Raw genomic sequence first — 26,785 nt, 5'->3', positions numbered from 1 at the left:
AATTTTAATCAGTATAGCTTGATTTACTACGCAAATAAGCACCAAATTTATAGATAAGAAAAGGAATTGTACACATTGCCAAAGCTATAAATCCTAAAACAGAACAACCCCAGGCAACAGGAAATTTTGGTGTAGCTAAATTATTAAACAAAATATCTCCGAATAGTGGGAAGGCCCCTGCTAAACATGATCTTACTACACCGTTACCAGCAAATACAGATGCCACGTGAGTTGGATAAGATAGGGCTAAATATGTAAAAATAATTTGGAAAAAAGTAAATTGAAAAATACAAAATACAATTTCTGAAACCATGGGTAATGACCAATGAACTCCTGCTGTCCAACCAAACATGAACAAAGCTATTGGAAACAGCCAACAAAGATATAGGATAATTACCAAGAAAGATTCTGGTTGAAACCTCGGAAGATCTAATTTTGGACTAATATATTTGTAAATAAACCATGCAAAAAGTGGGTAAGATATAGCAGTACCAACAGCAAACCCCATATATGATAGTCCAAGTTCAATTAAGGTAAAGTGATAGATACCGCTAAATACTAAGGGGAAAGCCTCGAAGAAAATATAAAACACCGCATATACCAATGCTGAGTAAACATCAAACGCCATAATGATTGGTTCATGGATCATTATTTTAAATGGTTTATATAAAATTGTAATGGCAAATTCTTTATATGATAAAGTTTGCATTTTTTTCTCATCCATTGTATAGTATTTATTATCTCCTATCTGTTTTCTGAGACGCTTAGCACGACGATGTAATATGTTAGCATGATTAGTCTCTGGGTAAAAAAACATGGTAATTAAGGTAATTGTTGCACTTAACCAACATAGAAACCAAAAAATCCATCTCCAATTCTTGGCAACAACCATACAAGCACCCAAGAGAGGTGCTAAAATCGGGGCTGCTATGGCACCTACTGACCATAAACCTAATAAATAAGCGTAATACCTTGCATCTAAAAAATCAGCCATTGTTGCACCAGTGGTTGCCAAAGCTTGGGAAGATAAAAATCCAGTAATGAATCTAATGACAATTAACCCTCCAATATTATTGACGGTAGCACATCCAATTTGGAAAATTGAATAAAATAATAAAGTTAGCGAATATATTATCTGTCTATCAATAGTACTGACTTCTGAAAGAGGTGCAAAAAATACTTGTCCAAATCCATAACCAAGAACATACACAGATAAATTTAAGGTACCGACAATATGGCCCACATTAAATTCGTTCTGAATATCCTCTTGTCCTGGAGTATATATTGAGGCACCCATATAGGTGACACAAGTTAATATTGAAGTTTGAATCATCATCACTGTTTTCATTCTTATTGACCAATTTTGTGGGTTATCTATATCATTTTCATTATGCCATGTAACACAATAAGGATCCCTGAGGATCCATTCTGTATCTTGAACGGTTTCATCACTAGAAAGCTCTGAATGCCTTATATCTATTTGAGATGAACTTAGTTTCGGGCTATAATGGTATTCTGGAATATAATCTTTTATCGAGCTATCGTCTTTTAGAAGTATTGAATTTTTTTTCTCGTCTTGATTAGAAAATTTTTTATTTAAAGATGAAGATGAAGTAGATATGTCATTTGGATATTCTATAATTTGTATTACATTGAAATATTCTAAAATATCAACGAAAAAAGTATTTTTAAAAGAATCAAGATACATTCAGGTGTTTTGGATTGATAAGATAATTATGATTCCATTGTAACTAACTTCATTTTTATTGAATTATACCCCACTTGCTTAAATACATCATCTTATTTCTTGTATTTTATTTTATTTTATTTATTTTTTATCTGTTAGTCTTAGTTAATTAATGACGCTATTATTCCATCTAACAAATGCCCGTAGCCTTGGAATTATTTCCAAGAATTGATAACTCGGCCGTAACTTTGATAGTAAGAATCTTAAGCTCGGCCGAATAAAAATTAAATAATAGTATTGAAGCCTTTCAGAACTCCTACGTATATTTACAGGATAAGATATCATCTGTAAAAATTTGAACTCGTCCGAGATATAAAATACCAGGAGCTCTAATAAAAATTTTAGCTACATATTATTAATGTAGAATACAATAATAGTTGGATGTAAATAATTCCTTCAAACGAAAAAAATTTCTGTTATTGGATGATAAAATTTTTACAACCAATATTTTTTCCTGTAAAAATCCGTAGGGACTGTGAAGGGCTTTAATCCTAGGAGTTAGACATTCTCTATTGAAATGGTTGTGCATAGTTTCCTCTTACAATAGACGTTAGTCAACAAGATCCATCGTAAAGATAAAATTAATATTGATTTGCTTATGAAATGTTCCTGTAAAGGAAGCTCAAGTTCTAAACAAGTAAAATAAAAATTATAAAATCTTATTATCTAATGGATTATTTGAGCTCGATAAAGGACAATTTATTTCTTTAAATTAGTATTCAATAGTTCGGCCGAATAGAATTATCAGATATATTTGGTTTTTGATATTTTTTTATATTTTTTTTTCGTCTATATGTTTATTTCTAATAGTTGGCGGCAAAGTTACCGATTTTGGAAAATAATTCCTGTTCAACATTAGAATCCTTTTTATTAGTATCACTGTCAGTCATAATTTAGAGAATAGTTCTTTTTTTAGTAAGTATTTTATAGCATAGAAACCTCCTACCCATTTAAGTAGGAATAAAAATCATATAAAGTATATAAAATATAAGGATTAGGCGTCGAATAAAATGTTGGCATTTTATAAATTGTTTTTGGCCTAGAAAAGTCAATTCATCATCGTCTATTCGTGAAAATTTTTCATCCAAGCGATTCTTTCAATTGTTGTCTGTCTTGTAGGCTTAGTATATCCTGTGGTAGTTACAGGATGTACTCCATTTGGTGACAATGAATTATCTTATTGGGGTTTTTATTAGTAATATATATTCACTTTATAGTCCCTTTTATCCTGAAACAGTATATATACTGTTTTATGTATAACGACAAAAAATATCAAACAGTTCCAGTATATAAAAGTTACTAGTAACCTAATTTGAATAAAAATCAAATAGTTATAGTATTATTTTTGAAAAGATTAACTGGCCGGATTCAAACCAGAAGTTTTTTCAGAAGATTTACAATTATTCTGATATTTCATGTTTTTCTTCTAATCTACATACTTGAAAGATATGCAAATATGTATATCAATATATTGTAGTATACTATGTGCTAATTACAACTAGACTTTAAGGTAAATGAACTAGGTAGGGGAAAAAACATTTATGACTCTACTAATGAAACATGGTTTCATATTGTTAATGAATAAATAAATTGCAACCTTAATTCTCTTATAATTTATGCTAATTTTTTCTGATAAAATATATAAAATCATATATATATATATATTTACTATTACTAGTCACTATGATCTTATACTCACCACATAGATTCTCAAATAACATAGGAAGGTAGCCCATCATACTAAACAAAGGAGCATGCTATTCAATAACAACGAACAACAGGCAGTAATAAACGATCTAATTTACAATTATAAAAAGTATTTACGATATATAAAGTAATATGTGTTACACCAAGCTAATAACAAATTATGAGATGGTTTTAACAATCTTACCGATAGCAATAGTAGTACCTTGATCTCTTAATGTAAATCTACCTAATTGAGGATAATCTTCGTAAGTTTCAATACATACTGGTTCTTCAGTTTCCAACAAAGCAATAATCTTCATACCCTTCTTGGCAAATGCAGGTGGTTTCTTAGATTTACGGTTTGTACCCTTTTCAAGTTTGTGAAGTAGCCTAGTAATAGTAACTTCTTCAATAGCAGTATGGACATGCATGACACAGGAGAAACCTGCAGACATAATGGATTTTAATTCTACAATAGCAATTTGAGCAACAAATCTTGTAACATTTTTAATTGGGTTCTTTGGAGAAGTTAAGACAAAACCTGGGGAAATATCTTCTTCTTCAACCCCTTTAATTCTTAATTTAACTTGTTCACCACAAATAGCCATTTCGACTTCATTTTCAGTTTCGTTATAAATGTTTTGAATTTCAATTGGAATCTTGTTAGGCATCATTAATGTAGATTGACCCTTCTTAATGTGACCAGATTCAATTTTACCTTCGACAACAGTACCCATATCTTTCATTTTACCAGAAATTGGAAGCATGAATGGGGAGTTGATATGACGATCAACATGGGTCATAGAATCTAAGTATTCCAATAAGGCAGGGCCAGTGTACCATGGACATGTTTTGGAGTCAACGCGGTCTTTCAAACCAGCACCACTGAAACCAGAAACAGGCATGAAAATAACATCTTCCTTGACATTATAACCAATTGCTTTTAGGAAATTTGTAATGTTAGAAACACATTGGTCATAACGTTCTTTAGACCAGTTGACAGTAGGGTCATCCATCTTGTTAACGACGACAATCATATTATTAACACCTTGAGTCTTTGCTAATAAAGCATGTTCACGAGTTTGACCACCTTTTTCAAAACCAGTTTCATATTCACCCTTTCTTGCGGAAATGACCAAGATACCAACATCGGCTTGAGAGGCACCACCAATCATTTCAGAAACATACATTTTGTGACCTGGAGCATCAAGAATGGTATAACGTCTCTTTTCAGTTTCGAAATAAGCTCTACCAACTTCAATAGTTTTACCATCATTTCTTTCTTCTTTATTGGTATCCATAACCCAAGATAAATACCAACCTTGTCTACCAGCATCTTTAGCTTCTCTTTCGTATTTTTCTACAGTTCTTTTATCAACAGAACCTGTTAGATATAAAAGATTACCACCCATGGTAGATTTACCAGCATCAACGTGACCCATGAAGATAATTGAAACATGATCTTTACCACCAAACATATCCTTAACAACTTCTTCATCAACTTCGTCTTCTTGTTCCTTAACTAAGGCGTCAGAACCACCAGCTGGAGCGGAAGTTGAAGGTATAATTGATGGAACTGAAGATTCTTTAGTATCATCAGAAATGGATAATTTTTCAACTGCAGGTAAATCAGTTTTCTTTTCTTCTTCCTTAGCAGCAGGCTTGCCTTCTTCCTTGGTAACAGGTTTGGCGTCTTCCTTGGATTCGGCAGCTTTGGGTTCCTCTTCTTTCTTTTTTTCTGATTTTTTGGTAGCATTTGCTAATTTAATACCGGAACTAGAAACTAATTTTAGAGTTTTTTTAGGCTTAGTGTCAGTGACAGTAGATTGTTGTTGCTTTTGGAAATCTTCCAAAGTCATACCTTGGTTTTGTTGTGGTTGGAATGGTTGAGAATTCATGTAAGCATTTTGGTTGTAATTACTGCCGTTATTGTAAGAATTGTTATAGTTATTACGGTTGTTATAATTTTTATAACCCCCTCTACCTTTATTGTAATTTTGTCTGTAGCCTTGGACTTGTTGTTGGTTATATTGAGGTTGATAACCACCTTGTTGGTTGTATTGTTGGTATCCAGCAGCTTGATTATATTGTTGATAGCCGCCTTGTTGATTATATTGTTGATAACCTTGTTGGTTGTACTGTTGGTAGCCAGCTTGGCCTTGGTTATATTGTTGGTAGCCACCTTGGTTATATTGTTGGTAGCCTTGACCCTGGTTATATTGTTGGTATTGTTGGTAGCCACCACCTTGAGTAGGGTTAGCTTGATTTTGCTGAGTTTTATCAGCTTGTTGTTCTTGACCAGACATATTTAACTATGGGATTGCTATGAATGATTAATGCTATATATAATATAATTTTAAATTAAAAAAAATTATTTTTAAACTATTTCCAAATTTAAGCATCAACTTTTTTTTTTAATAATACGCACAAAATTTTTCAAGACTTTCTTTCGGAAAGAAATTTGCACGTGACAAACAATCATGTGACAACTTAAACCGTAGGTTTACTTTGAAAATAGAAAGACTTTAAAAGTGTATTAATTCTAAAAATATTTATATAAATATATAAAACTACAAATATATATTTTTTAAATCATTTAAATTTTAATTTCTGGATTTGGATTTTTTTCAAATTCTAATTCTTCATCAGGAACCTCTTCAATAACGATTCTTTTCTTTGGAATTGGTTTTTCAGCACTATCCAAAATCTTGGGAACTTTAATCTGCAACAACCCATTGGAATAAGAAGCTTTGATTTTCGTATCATCAATATGAGGTAATAATGGGAACTTGATAGATCTTTCAAATGCACCGTATTTCAATTCTGCAATCTTTAAAAATTCTTCATCGATATTAACTTTATCTTCAATATTACCCTTAATTAGCAATTCGTGAGAGGTTGGATGGAAATCTACTTTGAAAGATTTTGAACTTGCACCTGGTAAACCCATTACTACAGTATATGAATTTTCACAATTATAAACATTGATTTCAGGAGAGAATGGCAAGTCCATACGATGCTCTGGTCTTGAGACTTGAAGAGGGTCTACAGCATGGCCATGAGCAGGTTTATGTAGGAATGAAGAGCTTTTCTTCTTCATTAATGGCCTTGGCTTAGAAGCGGAATCTTGCTTTTTAGTTTCATCCTCTGGTTTTTCTTTATCTAAAGAAGATTCTTCAGCAGGAAGATTCTTCAGTTCCTCCTTTGGTTCTTCCTTTGATGGCTCAGCCTCTTTTGAAGCTTCTTCAGGGCCAAGAATTGGATTAACTTCATCCTTTGTTTCAGCTTCTATTGGTTGGCGATTACCGAAAAAGGCATTTAAGAAATCGGCTAATTGAGGTTCACCAGCAGTATCTTGTGATGGTGCTGCTCTACTTGGACGAGTATGGTAATAGGAACGGATATCAGCGCCTTCATCTGGTTTTGATTCTTCATCATCTTGGTCCATCTTAGAATATTCTGTATCGTCCTCCTCATCGTCATCATCATCCACATAATAGTAAGCTGGTCTGTAATAATAAGCATCTGGATCCATAAATGGGCTGAATGGTGGGGGAGATGCAAATCTAGAGAACATTGGGTGACCAAAATTGCCTCTACCAAAGGGGAACTCACCTCTCATTGGGCCGCCTCTATTTGGAGGAAATCCACGAGGACCACCAAAGTTAGGGCCTCCGAAATTAGGACCGCCATGATGAGGGCCACCATGATGAGGGCCACCATGAGGATGCATATGAGGTCCTGGTGGTCCACCGAAAGGACTACCTCTTGGGCTGTCTCTTGGACCTCTTGCGTTTTGTTGGCTTGAGAAATTGTTTAATAAATCGTAAAGAGAATATTCGTTACCAAAATTCATTTTAAATAAGCTTGTTGAGTAATTGTTCTGTAGAGTTGTATTGATAATTTTCAATGTTGTTTTTTTAAATTATAATAAATAATATAATAATTCGAACTTTAAAGCATCAACAATTGAATGTTAAAGATAGCTAAGGTATTCTAATCCTTTTATATGTTATAATATCACATATATATCATCTCAGATCAATCCCACTCATTCCAACCCCTTAGCCCCAGAAAATGCCGTAGCGCCTAATGAAAAATTCCGGATTCAGATATACTTCTGGAATTTTCCAGAATAGAAACCATTCGCATCTTTTTTATGGCCCACGGATATAAGAAACCTTTATTACGACACATATTTACAATAAAATAAACTAGCCCTTACTTTTTATGATGTATTTTTGCCATATGAAATTTAGATTGAGGCATTATTATTATTATAATTATTATTATTAAATAACCTATATTTTGTTAGCTACTAAAGGTCTCTATTGTGCTTTGATAAGTTCTATTTTGGGCAATTAATAGAGCATGACTTAGACTGAAGTTATGTTTTATTATTTGAGAGATTGCCTTAATAGGTAATGTGTTTCATGCTATATTAATATCATTCAAAAATGAATCTTTAATACTCGGTTTGATAGATAACTATATGCAATTGGTGACACCGTAAACGTATATTTGCTTGTTCTTAGCCAATTCTTAAAGATTGACATGTAATTACTTGATTAGTGGGTAAATGTTTGACTCTTTATTTTAAACGACTCACCTTGCATATTCTCTTTAGATTTTATTGAACCTTTATTTAAGCTTGTCTATTAAATTTTATATATGTACAGTGGTCTCTTGGAGATTCGAACTGTAGACTTTTCTCTCTCCCAAATTCTTCAATATTTTACCCGGTTTTGGGAAATATAAATTCTCGGAATGTTTTGTTTTCTGGCTACCGAAATGGACAGAGATATGAGACAGTCTCAGTAAAGGAGTTCTGTAAACATCATGATCGATCCAGTGAAATAATTGATATTAGAAATTTACCGATTAAGGATTAAATATTCAATATTGAGAAATACTTAAAGACAATCTGGATTGATCCAAACAAATACAATCATTGGAACCAGATAATATTGGTGGTGTTTTGCTCTTCGAAGTTTTGTACATTAATCAGTAAATTAACCCTTCGAGGAGAATTATCATATACTAATTGATCATCATCATCAACCCCCATATTGATTAGCAATGGCTACTCCAACAGAGGCGACAGATGCTCCCCCAGTGGAACCGCTGCAAGATCCAGCAAATGTTTCTTCAATTAATAAAGATTCAGTAGAGGATTCCGTGAAAGATTCTTTGAAAGATTCAACAACTAACTCTTTAAAGGATTCTACAAATAACTCATTAAATGATTCAATTGATTTGAATGAAGAACATGATAATGATTCACAAGGTGCTGATGCAACGGATACGGTTCTTGATGAAGATAAAGATGAGAATAATGAGCAAGAAGAAAAGAAGGTAGAGGAAGAAAAAAATGGAAGTATAGATGATAAGAACGAAAAAGAGGAAGATCCAGAAGAAGATACAAAGAAAGATCAAGAAGAAGATACTAAGGAAGATCAAGAAGCAGGTAAAGAAGAAGATCAAGAAGATCAAGAAGAAGCTACAAAAGAAGATAACCAGTCTGATAGTGCCGAAGCTTTAGCTGAAGTTGCTGATGATCTAAACTCAGTTAAAGAAACCCCTCTGGAGAATCTTGATGATAATGAATCTGTTAAGCAAACACGTCTAGATGAAAATCAAGACAATACTGAACCTTCAGATACGCCTGTTTCAAATGCTTCAGAATCTGAAACTTCCAAGCAACAACAAAAGCAACAGCCAGTAATTGATAAACCTAAAAAACAAACTCCAAACTTGACTTCCAATATATCATTGATTAAAGATACCCTTACCGATTTATTAGAAGAAAAAGATTTGAAAAAAAATACAGCAGTTCAAAAAGTAGTAGAACATGCTCTATCCAAACATAAAGATTTAACAAAATTCAATACAGATACCATTGATTCCATATCCATTTTCGAGGCATTAAGAGCTTGTTGTAGAAGTTCTTCTACTAAATTACAATTTAAGGCATTAGATTGTTTATCAAAATTATTTTCCTTTAGAGCATTGGATGAAACAATTTTAATTAACCCACCAGATTGTTCAGCATCCAATGATCAAACAGAAGATTCCTTATCAGGTGTAACACCACCTCCAAAGCAAAAATTAATTGATGCTGCGATTGATACAATCTCGGATTGTTTTCAAGGAGAAAGCACAGATCCAAAAGTAGAACTCCAAATCGTACGAGCATTATCAAGTTGTATATTAGTAGAGGATGTGGACTCCTTATGTCATGGTGCATCTCTTTTAAAAGCTGTGAGAACTATTTATAATGTGTTCATTCTTTCCCTAAGTTCTTCTAATCAAGGGATCGCACAAGCTACTCTAATTCAAATTGTAGGTGGTATTTTTTCTAAAATTGATTTGAAAAAGACTTCTTCATCTAATGATAACTCTTCTAGCAAGAATCAAATGACTACTCAAGAAAGTCTTTCCAATGTTGAAGTGGATATCGATACAAATATTAGTACATCATCTGCTGCTCCACTAACTTTACAAAATATGAGTAAATTAAATGATGAAGATGAAAAAATAGTTGATTCTCAACAGACTTCCCATGATATTCCAAATTCTCAAGAATTAATCATTAGAGATGCGTTTTTAGTCTTTAGAACAATGGTAAAAATGTCAGCAAAGACTTTAGAAGCTGACATGGATATGAGATCTCATTCCGTAAGATCAAAGCTTTTAGCACTACATTTAATTCATTCAATGTTAAGAGATCACATCGATGTTTTCCTTTCAGATATTTCTTTTAAATTAGGTAAAAATCGTATTACATTAGTAGATGCAATTAGACAGTATTTGTGTCTTTCATTGACACGTAATGCATCTTCTCCTATTTCTTCTGTTTATGAAATAACTTTAGAAATTATGTGGATATTGATTTCGAATTTAAGGGTAGCGTTTAGAAGAGAAATTCCGGTATTTTTAACTGAAATCTATTTCCCCATATCAGAATTAAAGACCTCTACTTCTCATCAAAAGAGATATTTCTTATATGTCATGCAAAGGTTATGTAATGATCCACGTACCTTAATTGAATTTTATTTGAATTATGATTGTAATACTGGTATGCCTAATATTATGGAAATACTTGTAGATTACTTAACAAGATTAGCTTTAACAAGAGTAGAAGTCTCATCAACTCAAAAGCGTGCATTCGATGAGCAGGTCAATAAATCTCTAGCTACTTACAATTTATCTCAACTTCCACTTCTATCTATTTCTAATCTTTCATCTTCCACAGAGAATCAAGACGTTCTACCATTCCCGGTGGATTATGCTTTGAAAATGTCATCTTTAAATTGCATAGTTTCCATTCTTAGATCTCTAAGTTCTTGGGCCCATAAAGCTTTACATCCCGTCTCAGAATTGTTGAATAATAGTATTATGAAGAATGTTAGAGCTAGTAGATCATTATCAGTTTTATCATCAAGTGAAAGGAGAGATCAATCCAATTTAAGTTTAGAAAATAGTAATATGGATGATGGTACTTCTTCATTAAGTCATTCGCAAGATGTAGAAGACCCAATGCAGTTTGATAATTTGAAACAACGTAAAACAGATTTATCCGAGTGTGTTAGAATATTTAATATGAAGCCTAAGCGGGCAATTCCAAAATTGATTTCAAAGGGATTTTTAACTGATGATACTTCTCAATCAATTGCTAAATGGCTATTAGAAACTGATGGCTTAGATTTAGCTAAAGTTGGTGATTATTTGGGTGAAGGTAATGATGAAAATATTGCAATCATGCATGCCTTTATAGATGAATTTGATTTTTCAGGACTATCTATTGTAGATGCTTTAAGAGCCTTTTTACAAAAATTTAGACTTCCAGGTGAAGGCCAAAAAATAGATAGATTTATGTTAAAATTCGCTGAGCGTTTCTGTGATCAAAATCCTGGTGTATTTTCTAAAGCTGATACTGCTTATGTTTTATCTTATTCTATTATCATGTTAAATACAGATTTACATTCGTCTCAAATTAAAAACAGAATGACTTTACAAGAATTTTTAGAAAATAATGAAGGTATTGATAATGGCAACGATTTACCAAAGGAATTTTTAGTTGGTATCTTCGATGAGATTTCAGCAAATGAAATCAAATTACTTTCTGAACAACATGAAGCTATGTTAAACAATGATGAAAATTTAATTCATCAACAACCTCAATCTGCATTTAATTTTTTTAGTTCCAGAGATATGGTAAGAGAAGCATATATGCAAGTATCCAAGGAAATATCCTCTAAAACAGAACTTGTTTTCAAAAACTTGAATAAAACTAAAAAAGATGGATCAGATGATGTATTTTATGGTGCATCCCATGTAGAACATGTTAAATCAATTTTTGAAACACTTTGGATGTCATTTTTGGCAGCTTTAACTCCTCCATTTAAAGAATATGACGATATTGAATCTACTTCTAAGTGCTTAGAAGGTTTGAAGATTTCTATCAAAATATCAACTATTTTTGGGATCGACGATGCAAGAAAATCTTTTATTGGTGCGCTTGTTCAATTTTGTAACTTACAAAACGTAGAAGAATTAAAAGTTAAAAATATCAATGCCATAACTATTTTACTTGAAGAAGCTTTATCAGAGGGAACGTTCTTTAAAGATTCTTGGAAAGATGTATTATTGGTTATTTCTCAAGTGGAAAGATTACAATTAATCTCTAAAGGTATTGATAGGAATACTGTTCCAGATGTTTCTCAGGCAAGAGTTGCAGGCCACAGGGGATCTATTGATTCCACTAGAACTGCAAATGCATCTATTTTTGATATTTGGTCAAAGAAGGCTACACCTGCGGAATTAGCCCAGGAAAAACATAACAACCAAACTTTAGCCCCAGAAATCTCAAAATCTATTGTTTCAAGTGAACTTGTTGTGTTAATGGATAATATTTTTACAAGAAGTGCAGAATTATCTGGTGATGCTATTGTAGATTTTATTACAGCTATGACAGACGTTGCTCTAGATGAAATTGAATCCTCTCAAGATGCTTCTACCCCTAGAATGTTTTCTCTTCAAAAAATGGTAGATGTTTGTTACTATAATATGGATCGTATTAAAGTCGAATGGACTCCTATTTGGGCTGTAATGGGTTCTGCTTTTAATCAAATTGCTACAAATGCTAATCTAGCAGTTGTTTTTTTCGCCATTGATTCATTACGTCAATTATCAATGAGATTTTTGGATATAGAAGAATTATCAGGTTTTGAATTTAAATGTGATTTCCTTCAACCTTTCAAATATACTATTCAACATACAAGTAGTAATGAAGTTCAAGAAATGATTTTGGAATGCTATACTAATTTTATTAAATTAAAGGCCCCAAAAATTAAATCTGGATGGAAGCCAATTCTTGAATCTCTTCAATTTACCGCACGTTCTAAAAATGAGCATATTGTTGGTAGAACTTTTAAATTAGCATATTCCAACATTGTTGCAAACCATCTTGAAGACGTTTTTATTCAAGATGATACATTTGGGGAATTAACTGAAGTGTTTAAAGAAATCTCCAAAAATAAAAAATATCAAAAATTATCTTTACATGCATTAGAATCATTACGTTCAATTACCAAGGAAGTAGCAAGAATATGTTATTCTACAAAGGAAGAAGACATGGTCAAACGAGAAAAATTACTTCATGGGAAAGATGTATTCCAAGATATTTGGTTCCCATTATTATTTTGCTTTAATGACACTATTATGACGGCTGAAGATTTAGAAGTTAGATCAAGGGCTCTAGATTATATGTTCGATTCTCTTGTAACATATGGAAGTGACTTTAGTGATGAATTTTGGGGTAATGTATGCACCAAACTACTTTTCCCAATTTTTGGAGTTCTTTCCAAGCATTGGGAAGTTAACCAATTCAATAGTCATGATGATTTAAGTGTCTGGCTATCAACAACATTGATTCAAGCTTTAAGAAATTTAATATCTTTATTCACACATTATTTTGAATCATTAAATAAAATGTTAGATGGTTTCTTAGGATTACTTGTTTCATGTATTTGTCAAGAAAATGATACAATTGCTAGAATTGGTAGAGCATGTTTACAACAATTAATTTTACAAAATATTTTAAAGTTTGATAAAACTCATTGGGAAGAAATTGGAAAAGTCTTTGAAAGATTATTCGAATTAACTACTGCATCCGAATTATTTGATTATGATCCATTACATAAAGGTCGTCAACCTTCTGTTACAAAATATGTAGAAGATGCTATTGTTACACTACCAGAAGGCGAAGATAATAACAGCACCATTGAAGAAACAGTTCAACGAGCTCATGATGAAGAATCTAGTGAAGATGTGGGTAAAGATATGGAAACTGTGACGAATAAAGCAGCACCTACTGATGGAGACAATGATACAAATGAAAATACCTTAGTAAGTTCTCCAATCATTGAAAGACAAGTTGTTAAAAAATTACCAAATGTTCCAACAAATAAAAAGGAAGAATTAAGACATAGAATCAATGTGAAAAATTCTATCGTTGTTAAATGTGTTTTACAATTATTAATGATTGAATTATTAAGTGAATTATTTGAAAATGATGATTTCTTGAGTCATATTCCTGATGAACAATCATTTAAGGTAACTGGGTTATTAGAAAAATCTTATGAATTTGCTAGAGATTTCAATGAAGATTATGAATTAAGAACTAGATTAGTTGGAGCTAGAGTTGTTGATAAGATTCCAAATTTATTAAAGCAAGAAACTAGTGCTGCTGCAGTTTTGATTGATATTTTATTCAAGCTTTATTTAAATGGTGATGAAAAGAAAGATGAATTAATTAGACGTCTGATTTCTATATGTGTTGGAGTAGTGAAAGGATATATTGCTCTTGATGATAGAACTATGGAACGTAGTATTAATACATGGCGTCCTGTTATTGTTGAAATCTTACAAGGTTATTATGAATTTGATGATGAAGATTTCAAGAAATATTGTCCAGTAATGTATAAACTTGTGATGAATATTTTAGATAAAAGTGTTCCAACTGAATTAAGACAAGCTGTAAAGAGATTTTTAGGTAGAGTTGGTCATTCATATTTATCCGGTATGGATGCAAATTAGAAATTGTATAATAAAATTATTTAGTTATTTGTAACGAAAAGCGAAAGCTTATTTCAAGAATTAATGGGAGGGGAGAGAAACAACGATGAGGAGGAGGGGCAAGAGTTCGCCTTCAACAAATGTAATCTTATTCGATGATCGAAGGTTTGATGGTAGTATTAGCTCCTATCAAATTAAAAAGAATAATATTTTGTGATTAATATATAGAATATATATAACTTTATTCGACATTGGAAACTGTTGTATTAACGCTGGCACATCTCATGATGCGCGCTTCATGAAGTATTAGCTAGAGTGATTTTTTTAAGCAAACACATGGTGGTGGTTGATCACCCTTACAAAAGTTTGTAAATATGATGAGTTGTATCAGCTGTTACAACTAGGAACGGTAGACAACGAAGAAAATATATATAAGGAGATGATTGGAAGTCAACGGTGAAAAATTTTAATATCCAAGAAGTTACACAAGTTTATTAATAATAAAGAATCATATAATTTGGTAAACTTCTCTGGCTTAATGAAAGAATTACCTGTTTGCTAGATATTCATGGTCTTTATACATACAACAGTAGATATACTGGTTTAGGATAAAAGATAGTATAATGTGAATATACGGTGCTAATAAAAACCCCAATTAGAAAATTCGTTGTCGTTAATTAAAGTACACCATGTAGATTCTACAGGATATACTATGTATGAAAGGCACATAACTCTTGTGAGGTTGATTAGGTGAAAAATTTTCACTTATAGACCACGATGAATTGACTTATCTTGTCCAAAAATAATGTATAAATTGCCAATATTTCAGTCGACATCTAATCTTATATATTTTTATACTTTTTATAATTTTAATTCCTACTCAAAAGGGTAGGAGGTTTCTATGCTATAAACAATATACAAAAAAAAGAATTATTATCTTAATTATGGCTAACAGCAATACTAATATTAAGGATTCGAATGTCGTACACTGTTGTATACCAGAATTCACTGTAAATCCCCTTGATTATTTGACAAAATGTTTTGCGTATTTTTTTTTTCTGTCATCTCCCAACGTTACTTCATGGATGCTGATAAGAGAATTTATTGATCCATCATGAGGAAATCACAAATAATACTAGATATAAGGGATAAGAATAGTTTCAGAAAGTATACGGTAAGGGCCTATATCCGATCAATACTTATAAATATATTCTTGTCAGGGAAAATAATGCTGATGTTTTGACAACACTAACTTCCACTTTCCAGGACTTGATCAACTATTGAGCTTGTAAATATCTGATTCACGTTATAGATTGTACTTCGAAGATCTATAGTCTCTATATATAGAGATATAATGTAGAAAAATTTATTGCCTTTTGTATGAAGACTATAAATTTTCGACATACCGCCTATGATGTGAATCAACTATGTGTAAATCCAAAGGTTAATCGAATATTTGAAAGTGGGTATCGAACTTGGATATTGAAAGTGGTTCGAATAGAAAATCTATTGTAAAGACATACTCTAATAACAAATTATTTCTTTGGACTTTATCTCTTAATATCGTGTCTATTAGGCTGATATTGTAACAATTATATAGTATCTATTATAACTGATTATTTAGTGTCTTTAATAATATCAGCATAGTTCTAGTACAATAATGTTTTTTGATCCTTATTGTATCATAAATATTAAAATCATCTACCAATTACTATAATTATAATTTGAAAAAAATAAAATGTAGATAAGGCATATTGATTGAAAGTAGAGTGCAAGCGTGTATTTACGTGTATTTACGTGTTTTTACGTGTTTTTACGTGTTTTTATAAACCCAACTATATATAAGCTTTACTAGAATGTAAACTGGATTGTGTTAATTTTATTTTATTTTTTTTTATTTTTTTTAACAATTTGTATTGTTCAGATGTTATTTAAAATTCTTCCTTCTCCCTCCATTATTGGGGTAAAAAAAAAACAACTTTAATCTACTAACGATGAGAATCCGAAATGGATCGGAGTTTTTAAAAAAAACTTGAAGAATCTTGCCTTAAGGGCCAAAAAATAAAATAATAAAAGAGTAAATCAAAAAAATTATGAACTTGCCTAAACCAATTACGATATTGAATAACATTCGAAGATTTAAAAATATCAACAGATGCCCACTTCAATATGTTTGGCCAGAAAATCGAAGATCAGTGGTTTTAATCTTGTTATTTATTGATCAAAATTCGAAATTACGAGTGTTGTTGACAAAAAGATCGAGAAAATTAAGGGCGTTTGCTGGACATGTTTCATTCCCTGGTGGTAAAGCTGATAATAAATGGGAAACTTTTGAAGAGATTGCTAGAAGAGAAGCTGAAGAAGAAATAGGTTTACCTAGAAATAATGATATTTTAAGAGGAGAATATGGATTAGAGATTGAAACAATCAGCGATCAAATCCCTTGCTATCTCTCACATTCGTTATTGAGTGTGAAACCAATGGTTTGCTTTTTATATAACACTCAGGGGAAATTGGGAAATGAAGGGGTCACAAGGAAATACGAAGAACCTTTAAATATTAATAAATTTTTTGGTAAATTGAACCCTGGTGAAACATCTTCATTGTTTTCTATACCATTGTTGGATCCAATTACAAGTAATAATGGGTTACGTGAGAAATTAAATAATTATCAAGTGGAATATTTTAGGAAAAGAAGATATTTTGCCAATTGGGGTGGATTGAAATGGGATGTGAAACATTTTTATTATGACAAGATGAATAGTAATGAAACATCATGGTTGGAACAAATAGATGATTTGAGTGGGACCAGTGGAGAGAGTGGGAGTGAACTTGAAAATGGGAGCGGGTGTGAAGGACCCCAGCTGAAAAGAGATGTGTGGGGATTGACTGCACGTATATTATATGATCTTGGTGGTATTGGGATCAATTTAGAAACACAACGAATTCCATTACAATCTGTAAACCGAATAATTGGTAATGAAGATCTGATTGAAGGATTATGGAAAAGTGGAGCCAGTATGATCAATAAAGAACGGAATGCTTGGGAAAAGCAATTGATTGATGGGGGCAGTTTCTTCAAAGAGTATGTGGAGAATCAATATTTAAGTAGATATCGCAATGCAAAGGCAAGTATTTTATTTTTTTTTTTTTCTTGATTTGTTAAATATATATATATATATAAAAATGCATATACATATCAAAAGAAATTGATGTAGGAAATTAAATAAGGGAAAGAGTGGGGGGAAAGAAGTAGAACGAAGTTCAAAACGATGTTCAAGTTAAGCCAAAGGAGAAGTTCAAGCAACATGCGCTTAAGCCAAAGAAGGTAAGTTCATGGAGTCCAAAGTCTTTGGAGGTGGGGAGTTTTTCTTTGAGTTCTTCTTACCACCCTTGTTGAATTTACCGGCTCTTCTGTTGTTCTTTGGCAAAGCATCGGAGAAAGTGGCGTCAAAGTCCAAGAATTCCTTGGTCTTCAATTGCTTGGATCTCAAAGACTTGACCTTGGTTGGTTCGACCAAGACTTCTTGTTCTTTGACGAACAATTCGGCGTTTTCCAAGACGTCACTAGCTTGCTTGGTTTCTGGAGTCTTGTTCAATTGGTTACCGGAAACGGATTGCATGTAGTCTTGTAAAGACATTTGCTTGGAAGCAGAGGCGGCAGCAGCAGCAGCATCTTGGGCGATTTCAGATTCGGCGTCTTGCTTAGCAGCAGTTTCGTCATCTAATTCAGTGGCATCGGAACCCCAAGCTTGATCGATCTTCTTCTTGGAATCGGTCTTACCGGTTCTTGAATGACGGTCGGTCTTCTTTCTGTCGGTTGATCTCTTGGAAGTGGAGTTGGAAGAGACTTCCTTCTTTTGGTTTTGTTGTCTACCAGCGGATTTGTCCTTTAAAGCTCTGTCGTTACCAGTGGATTGCTTGGCAGATCTGTTTTTGTTGGCTCTAGCTGGGTTAGCTGAAGGTGGGGGAGTGTCGGTTTTCTTGGAGGAGGTGGTCTTTTTGACGATTTCCTTTGGTGGGAGGACGACGACATCAGCGTCTTCAACGTCGTTGCCTAACAAGTCAAATGGGTTGGACATTATTATGTGTGATATGAACGAACTTGAACGAACTTGAGTTGTTGGTGGGGTGCGATTGCTAGTGGTATTATTTGAGTGGTGTTTTTTAAAAGGATGGAGGTTGCAAGTGGCAATTGCAGTTTACTGCAGCTACAGAGTGCAAGGATTGCAAGAGGAGTAACAAACAAGCTACATTGACAAGAGTATGCATGGTGGTGTGGTTTAGCAATACACCAGGCAGGTAGGCGAAGAACAAACAACCAAGAACGTAGAAAGTAGAAAGTAGAAAGTAGAGCGTAGAGTGTAGAGTGTAGAGTGTAGAGCGTAGAACGTACAACGTAGAGCGTAGAACGTTGAACGTAGTGTGTAATGCCGTGTATGGTGTAGTAGTGCATGCATAGCATAGCACGATGACATATACTATGCTATCGATAGACTATGTGATGGAGATAATTTGTCAATGAAATTTCACACGCGATGCAGAAAGAGCGAGAAGTTGCGTGCTTCCAGGCTGCGAAGCAGGTGGACTGCCTGGCGTGCTGGGAGTTACGCTGCGCACGGGAAATTTAGGGGGACGCAGACACAAAGAGGCGTGCTAGCCTTGAAGTGTTGAAAATTCTAGCACATCGTATGCCATGCCATGCTATACGTTATACGGTCACATTCTTGTTCTGGGTGCTTGTGCCATGCTTATGCCTATGCCTATACTAGGCAGCGCTGTTACTAAGTGCGATGAGATGCCCATGCTATGCAACGCTATCCTTAAGCAACAAGCGTTCTGCTTACCATGGCTGTGCCATGCACAATGCAGTTTGCAGGTTGCAGTTTGCCATGGCACGGGATAGCGTGGTGCAGTTTTGTGTAGCATAGCATGGCATGCCTGGTCTAATGTACCTGGTCTAATGCCGTCTGGTTCGGAATGTTGCTATAGCACGGTCTGGCATTGTATTTGCAGTGTCGCTTGTCCTGGTCGCACCTGTCCCCGCCCTAGCACAGCAAGGTGGAGTTGTTACACACTACAACAAGCAACACACTGCTACACACGGCTGCACGCTTGGCATCTTGCCCCAGATCGCATCGCATCTTAACACATAACACACATTACACACTCACACATCTTGGCAGCCGCACAACACAAGTTAGTCAGCCGGATTGGCCAGGGATCAGACGGAGTATCTTGTAGCACAGCATCTTGTAGCACAGCATCTGGCAGCACAGCATCTTGTCTTGCAGTCTCCACCCTCTGCGCTGCCTGCCTCTGCTCTCCAGCACTGCATAATGCATCACAGCATATTATACTTTAAACACCTTGCAACACCCCAAAGGTTGCAGTGTCCGAGCGGGCCTTTTCCCGAAACAGACGATCCGTAGTGGTGGAATTGTTATTGTTATTGTATTGTGGTCAACTGTATTGAACTGCTTTGCTCTGTACTGTACTGTACTGTATTGTTGTGTTGTTTTGTTTTGTTGTTGCATCTGCGTCTGCAATTGTTTATCCACTTTGACAAATCAATACCCGTCCTTGTGAAATTTGTGAAATTTTCAGCCTTGTTCGATGCTAGTGCCGTATATAAGAAATATACCATCTTGCCCATCAACCAGCACCTCATCGTGTCAAAACACCAAAGACCAAATACACCACACAATCCCTCCCCCCTCATCCCATGGAAAACACAACAATCACTCCTGGCGATCTGTCTGCCATCCTTCGTAAGAATGGACCCTTGGCTATAAGACACATCACCAAAGAAATCAACAAGATAATACCAAACTTCGATAAACTCTCCTCTTCCAAACAAAGACGGTTGATCATCAACACTATGGAACTGGGCGATATCGATAACTTGATCATATTTGAAAAAGTAGGCTGGGGCCAATGGAATGTTAAATACGTGCCTAATAAGCTGGATTTTTTCAAACTAAGAGACGAAATGAACAAACAGAACCTGAACAAACACTTGCATAAGCTGCCAACGAGCACGAGCACGAGCACGATCACGAGCACGATCACGAGCACGGGCGCAAACCCAAGCACAAGCACAACCACTCCTCCCACCACCTCCGCAGACGAAATCCATGATTCGCCAACACCAAGCCACACCCCCATCCCCAAAGCGGATTCAAGAATAGATTCAGACGTAATCGTCTCTGAAGATGAAGAAAGTGACAGTGAAGCCGATAGTGCAGCTAGTGATGATGATACTTCCAAATTGCAAGACAATCTGTTCACCTACGGTAGAAGAAGGAAATCAAGCGTGGTCTTTGACGATTCCACTCCAACATCTCCTCGTCTGCCTCATATGAACATCAACTTGTCCACTCTAGATTCTCATCCCATCAAACGACGCCATTCTTCATCCAAACCTGAAAAACGCTTATCCTCCAGAGAAGCTCGTCTTTCATTTTCCAAAGAATCAAGTTTACGGTCCACACTTTTGGACCAACACAACAAACGCTCCTACATCTCTTTGCAAAATGCTAGAAAGATCACCCCTCACCTCACACCACTCACCAAATCAACAAGCCATTCAGAGACTGATGAAGAAGATTGGAAATCCATCGGTGCTGAAAGCTTAAGGAAGAACAGTGTCGCCTTTATGGAAGACAACTTATCTTTGCAAAGTATCAAATCCTCCTCAGATATCGACCAATCCACCCCACCATTACATCCCACACCTCAAGATAATGAAAACGATGCAGCAAGACTCTTGCTTAGCTTAAAAAGTTAGCTGGCACCTACTATTCTCTCTTACACATTGGAGCCCCTCACGTGACCTGTTGCGTGATTTCTTATTTTTTTTTTTTTTTTAATTTCCTTCTTTACGTTTCGCTTCGCTTCGGAATTAAAAATAAAAAAAATAAGGGGCGATCTGCATTCATTGATAACATACCGTATGCAATAAAAAACAAAACATATTAAATTATTTTTTACTTCACAATTACCATTTCTTTTCCTATTCCTTTTACTTTTTACCTTTTGCTCACACTTATACTTAGTTATTTTTTAAAACATCAATATTCAAATACTTTTACAAAACATCACATATCAGCTCAAGCTCAAGCTCAAGCTCAAACATGACAATAGACTTATCGGATCAGTCGCAAGATGAAAGAGTAAATACAGGCCGAGATAAAATATACCAAAACTATCTCATGCCTAACCTAGAACTATACGATGCCAAAGTCTCTATCAACCACTGGCAACTAAGAGACTGTGTCAAGGCATCGACATCTCAACTAGGCACCATTTACTACATCTACGACCATTCCATTAGACAGTTACATACAGGGACAAATACTTTACCCCCCTCACAACAACAACAACAATATTTACACCATAATAATACTAATACTAATACTACTACTAATAATATTCCAACTTTAAAACACAACACCTCACTTTCCACCGAAGTTGTCCGGTTTGATTTCAAACCAAGGTGTTTTACTGAAACAAACGGACTTTTCGCATGTGGAGGATTGATCACAAAGGACGATACAGCGCTAGAGTCGTCATCGTTACCTTCTTCATCCACACATTTACCACAACCTGAACCGCTTTCACTTCCAAACTCCATGATTACAAACAATTGGCAAGGTATTTTGTCCCTACACAACGCTCAGACCAATTTTTCCAAGACGTTTATCTTGGGTCAATTGATTAATAATTGCGTCTCAATAATACCCAAGGGTAACAATGAATTCCAGTTGTTTTCATGTAATAATGATTCTCATATGTATCAATGTAACATTTCCAATTCAAATGTTAAATTGATACAACAATTTTCAGATTTGAAATTCGCCTTAAATAACGTCGCCATTTCCAATGATTATAATACAATGGTGGTTTCTGGTGATTCTAACGAGTTTGCCGTTTATAGAAGAAATTTGATCTCCGATGTCTTTTTATTAACACCTGAATCAAATTCTAATTTAAACAACACAGTCATCTCTTCTAAAAGAATCCCAAGATTCGCCATTCCAGACCATCATTCAGAATCCATAGACATTCATAGTAATAATAATAATAATCATAATCATAGTCATAATAATTCCATAAATAATAACATTCTTAGAGCTCCGAATGCAGATCATGGGTTTTATACTTCATTTGCAGAAAATAATTTACAATTTGCCACGATTTTCCAAAATGGGGTTTGCTTGTTGTACGATTTAAGAAAAATGGATACTCCTTTAACTCAATTCAATTCTTCAAGACCTTTATCTCATAACGGTGCATTTAGAGTTTGTAAATTTAGTAAAGGTCTTGACGATTTACTTTTCATCTCTGAACATCAAGGCAGAGTTCATATTATTGATACAAGAAATTTCGATAATCATCAAGTCATTTTGCTTCCTGAAAAATTGAAAAATGATCCAACTCCATCAATGACAAACAATTCTCAATTTAGAAGACATTCATACCCTCAACCTCAAAAGACTTTTGAACCCTGGGTTACTAAGGCAAGAATAATACCTTTAAAATATTTAGAACCAAAATTAATTCCATTCCCTAAAGCTACGACAAACCCATATAGAATAAACAATTTTAATCAATTGGTAAATGCCAATGCCAATGCCAATGCAATTCCAACCCCAAAAGAGGATTCATTCGCCTTTAAAGTAAGACGCGTGTCCACTTCTATAGATGATCCTCCTGAAATAGATCCATCTCTATACAACAACCCTACATCACCAAATATGTTTGAAAATACAGATTTTATTTCAATAGATACCACTCCTATTCCTTCACCTTCACGTACATTCCAAAATATTGTAAACAATTATTCAGATAATAACAATATTCAAATGGATTACAATTATTCAAGTTCAGATTTCACTGACGAGAGTAACATTTCTGGTTTGGATTGGATCGAAGATGAAAATTCAAGTTCTTTAATCATCGGTTCTCATTATGGTGTGTTGAAATGGAATATTAATTCTTGGGCAAGGCGTAGTTTTTCTGGCTATGATTTTTGTTAATCTTATTTACTTCCAAAAATATATATTTGTATTTTTTTTTCCCTTTTTTTTTAAATAAAATAATTTTTTTTTTTACGAGTTTATACGCGTTTATATATATATGTATATGTTATTTATTATACAAAAATATGTTTTGCTTTTATTTCATCTTTCCTTCGTCTATATTTCCCATTTGGCCAACTCTTCTTCTTCAATTTGAAGAGGTGAATCTATATTGTTAATATTAATCTCACTACAAAGAACACATTTAGATGATAACATCGTTTCGAATTCTTTGATACTTTGCTTTTGTTTCTTCTTATTATTATAATTAGCTTGGAAATTTTCAATCTTACTCTTTAATATATAATCATTAGAATTTAATATAACTTTAATTAAACAATCCGTATGGAATGAATGATTACATGGAAAAACGAAAAATTTCCTCGTCTGTAAAATCATATTACAATGACTACATGAGACTCTAGGTTCTAACATCACATACCGTTGTTTAAACATTTCTATATCTTGAACAATAATCTTCTTCATCTTAATAGATTGTTTAATATCTTCAGAGACTTGTGTCATCGATTGTCCATGCGTTTCAAGACTCTTAATTAATTCTTCTTTTAAATTCGCAATTGTTGTGAATTGATTAAATAAAGGTAATAAATCGCGAATCGTTAAAATTTCATTGGATTCATGAATTATTGTTTTAATGATTGATTTAATATCTTGGGTTTTATTTTCATAAAGAATAACTTTGGCTATTTTGATCCATAATTCTTTAATGATTTTCTCATCAAGCATAATCTCATCGTTATTATCTTGACTGATTAGTTGCTTTGCAGAGTCAATCATACCATTCTCTAGGGCAAAATTAACTGCATCTTCATATAAATTTAATAATGAATAAATATAAAGGACAATTCGAATACGTTTATATTTCATTGTCAATCTTAAAATAAACTCAATATCATATTGACCTTCATGTAATTTCATAAATTTAATAATATTTTCTTCTGCTATTTCATCCACAACATGTGATGGATATCCCGATACCACCATATATATCGTAGTATTATACAAGATTTTCTCAGGAGTTCCATATTCATCAATATACCATTTTAAATAATTTAATGCATAATTAGGTTCCATAATGGAATTTGTTTCTGGATTTGTGGATATCTTTTTTTGATAATGAGTAAAATAATTTAATAATGCAGGTATAAGTTTTGTAGGCTGAAGTTGAGGGATTTTCATCCATGCAATAATAGTCTCCTCAGGACAATTTAATAATAAAATCGATGCAAATTTAATACACGAGTTAGGATCTTGAGTTTCCACTAATAATTTTAATGCTTCATTCCAATTTTTTTGATCAATCCAATATGATAATACATGATCATAATGTCCCAATAAATTTTCAAAATATATTGAAAATTCATGACCTTGTTGTTTGGATAATATTTGTAATATAGTATATTTATCAAACGATTCAAGATGGGTTTTTAAAAATTTTTTCAAATTCATTCGAATGTTTTCTTTTGAGTCATTCAATTTCGCTAATTTGTCAATATTATGTTCTACACTAATATCTTCTTGAAGATCATTAAATAATTTCATATAAATCCAAACTATCCATGAAGATAATAAAATTTTTTGAACTTGGTTACTGGAATCTAAGGAATCCAATTTAATACTTAAATATTCTAAAAGGGCATTATTAGTATTAGTAGATGACGTTTTGAAAAATTTTAATGCAATACTTCTAATAGGGGAAGAGAATGAGTTACCAAAGGATTGAGCAGCTTCATTAAATTTGCTATCTTTAAAATAATATTCCCCCATTTCTTGGAAAATGTTAGATCTTTCAATAGATGATAATCCTTCCAAAGATAATGCTTTTTCATATTGTCCATTAACACATAACATTTTCCAAACTGAATTAGCTTCCTTCTTTATAATTATTTCATAAATGTTATTATTAGAAAAGCACCAAAATGTAGGATGATGAATATCTGAATAATCCGATGTTATTCCTAAGATTTTTTCTTGTTCAGTTATTGGTATGGTTTCATCAAAGGCAATCTCATTATTTAATTGATTAATCACTGTAATAGTAGACCCTCGCAATAACATAATATGGAATTGAGTTAATATAATATCTCGAATATTAAAATTGGACTGAGGCAATTCAATATTTAAAAAAACATTAGCATCACTTAGAATATTATTTTTCTCACTAGATTTTACAATCTCTTCATAAACAATACCTGTCCCAGTGACCCAAGCAAATGAATTTTGTAAAGATGCAAATTTGGTTCCCCCTTCCTTATGAACTTTTTCAAATTCCTCCTCATTGAATGGATTAGGGTTTTCTTTAAATAATGTCTCAGGATCTTTAGCAATGGTGTCAGACTTCTTATTATTACTATTATTATTACCTTTCCATAACATTATCTTTTGTCCAGAGGCAACGAGACAGACATTTTCATTTGCTATCCACGATATTCCATCAATAGAATGTTTTGATTGATATAATTTTACCAATTTTGATTCTCCAAGTAAAAAATTTTCCATATTCTTATAATCATGAATATAAATATAATATAATTTTCCATTTTCTGTACCACAAAGAAGTGAATTATTATTACACCATTGAACACTTCTAATATCGCAACGTTTTCGACTTAATTTTTTAGCTTGTGTAATATTTGAAAGTTTGCCTTTACTTGTATTAATAGAATTCAATAAATTATAGATATCGCAAAAATAATATCTGGCAAAATCTGTCTTTATAAAAAGAATTTTACCATTTGGCGATAACCAAGCTTTACTCAAGCTTTCTGAGTTTGCACCAGATGTAGTTAATTGTAACTGATATTGACAAGCTTCTGCAGGATTATCCAAATCAATTATAAATAGTAGGCCTGAGCGTAGACCAAAACACATTATATTGGATTGTACTTGAAATGTTTTTATGTTCCCCGCAATATCATTATTAATGAAATCTAATTGAACTTTCTCTATGCTAATTTCCATTTTTATTTTCTTTTTTCTTTTTTTGTCTAATGCTGAGGTCTATTTGGTTTCTAATTCACTTGTTCTAATTTCTCCAAATTGTATCTTTTTAAATAATATAATTCCCCATCAAAATTAATTAACCCACTCTGGATCATATTATTAAGATGTATTTTATTTTATATACATTCATATGTATATATATATTTTAGGGTTAATATTATATAAA

General features: G+C 33.2%; 9 protein-coding genes across 9 annotated transcripts; 4 read left to right on the top strand and 5 right to left on the bottom strand.

Moving 5' to 3' along the window:
• Window positions 1-4: 4 nt before the first annotated feature.
• TBLA0A04260 (MFS transporter) lies at window positions 5-1,708 on the bottom strand (the record flags this gene model as incomplete). Its single annotated transcript, XM_004177692.1, has 1 exon — window positions 5-1,708. The coding sequence occupies one exon, from the start codon at window positions 1,706-1,708 to the stop codon at window positions 5-7; it is 1,704 nt and encodes a 567-aa protein (XP_004177740.1).
• A 1,904-nt stretch (window positions 1,709-3,612) lies between these two features.
• Window positions 3,613-5,739, bottom strand: SUP35 (translation termination factor GTPase eRF3; the record flags this gene model as incomplete). The annotated part of the gene is made up of 1 exon (XM_004177691.1): window positions 3,613-5,739. The coding sequence occupies one exon, from the start codon at window positions 5,737-5,739 to the stop codon at window positions 3,613-3,615; it is 2,127 nt and encodes a 708-aa protein (XP_004177739.1).
• A 290-nt stretch (window positions 5,740-6,029) lies between these two features.
• Window positions 6,030-7,289, bottom strand: HSP42 (heat shock protein HSP42; the record flags this gene model as incomplete). The annotated part of the gene is made up of 1 exon (XM_004177690.1): window positions 6,030-7,289. The coding sequence occupies one exon, from the start codon at window positions 7,287-7,289 to the stop codon at window positions 6,030-6,032; it is 1,260 nt and encodes a 419-aa protein (XP_004177738.1).
• Window positions 7,290-8,512: 1,223 nt separating this feature from the next.
• On the top strand, window positions 8,513-14,533 carry TBLA0A04220 (uncharacterized protein; the record flags this gene model as incomplete). Its single annotated transcript, XM_004177689.1, has 1 exon — window positions 8,513-14,533. The coding sequence occupies one exon, from the start codon at window positions 8,513-8,515 to the stop codon at window positions 14,531-14,533; it is 6,021 nt and encodes a 2,006-aa protein (XP_004177737.1).
• A 2,072-nt stretch (window positions 14,534-16,605) lies between these two features.
• On the top strand, window positions 16,606-17,670 carry PCD1 (8-oxo-dGTP diphosphatase; the record flags this gene model as incomplete). The annotated part of the gene is made up of 1 exon (XM_004177688.1): window positions 16,606-17,670. The coding sequence occupies one exon, from the start codon at window positions 16,606-16,608 to the stop codon at window positions 17,668-17,670; it is 1,065 nt and encodes a 354-aa protein (XP_004177736.1).
• Window positions 17,671-17,826: 156 nt separating this feature from the next.
• On the bottom strand, window positions 17,827-18,594 carry STM1 (Stm1p; the record flags this gene model as incomplete). Its single annotated transcript, XM_004177687.1, has 1 exon — window positions 17,827-18,594. One exon carries the CDS (start codon window positions 18,592-18,594, stop codon window positions 17,827-17,829), a length of 768 nt encoding a protein of 255 aa, XP_004177735.1.
• A 1,643-nt stretch (window positions 18,595-20,237) lies between these two features.
• Window positions 20,238-21,302, top strand: TBLA0A04190 (uncharacterized protein; the record flags this gene model as incomplete). Its single annotated transcript, XM_004177686.1, has 1 exon — window positions 20,238-21,302. The coding sequence occupies one exon, from the start codon at window positions 20,238-20,240 to the stop codon at window positions 21,300-21,302; it is 1,065 nt and encodes a 354-aa protein (XP_004177734.1).
• A 346-nt stretch (window positions 21,303-21,648) lies between these two features.
• Window positions 21,649-23,553, top strand: GID11 (Gid11p; the record flags this gene model as incomplete). Its single annotated transcript, XM_004177685.1, has 1 exon — window positions 21,649-23,553. One exon carries the CDS (start codon window positions 21,649-21,651, stop codon window positions 23,551-23,553), a length of 1,905 nt encoding a protein of 634 aa, XP_004177733.1.
• Window positions 23,554-23,712: 159 nt separating this feature from the next.
• Window positions 23,713-26,577, bottom strand: PEP3 (tethering complex subunit PEP3; the record flags this gene model as incomplete). Its single annotated transcript, XM_004177684.1, has 1 exon — window positions 23,713-26,577. The coding sequence occupies one exon, from the start codon at window positions 26,575-26,577 to the stop codon at window positions 23,713-23,715; it is 2,865 nt and encodes a 954-aa protein (XP_004177732.1).
• Window positions 26,578-26,785: the final 208 nt, after the last annotated feature.

The sequence above is a fragment of the Henningerozyma blattae genome, chromosome 1, assembly GCF_000315915.1.
Source record: "Henningerozyma blattae CBS 6284 chromosome 1, complete genome".
NCBI lineage: Eukaryota > Fungi > Ascomycota > Saccharomycetes > Saccharomycetales > Saccharomycetaceae > Henningerozyma > Henningerozyma blattae.
The sequence above is the reverse complement of the archived record's forward strand: the minus strand, read 5'-3'. Positions and strand labels throughout refer to the sequence as shown.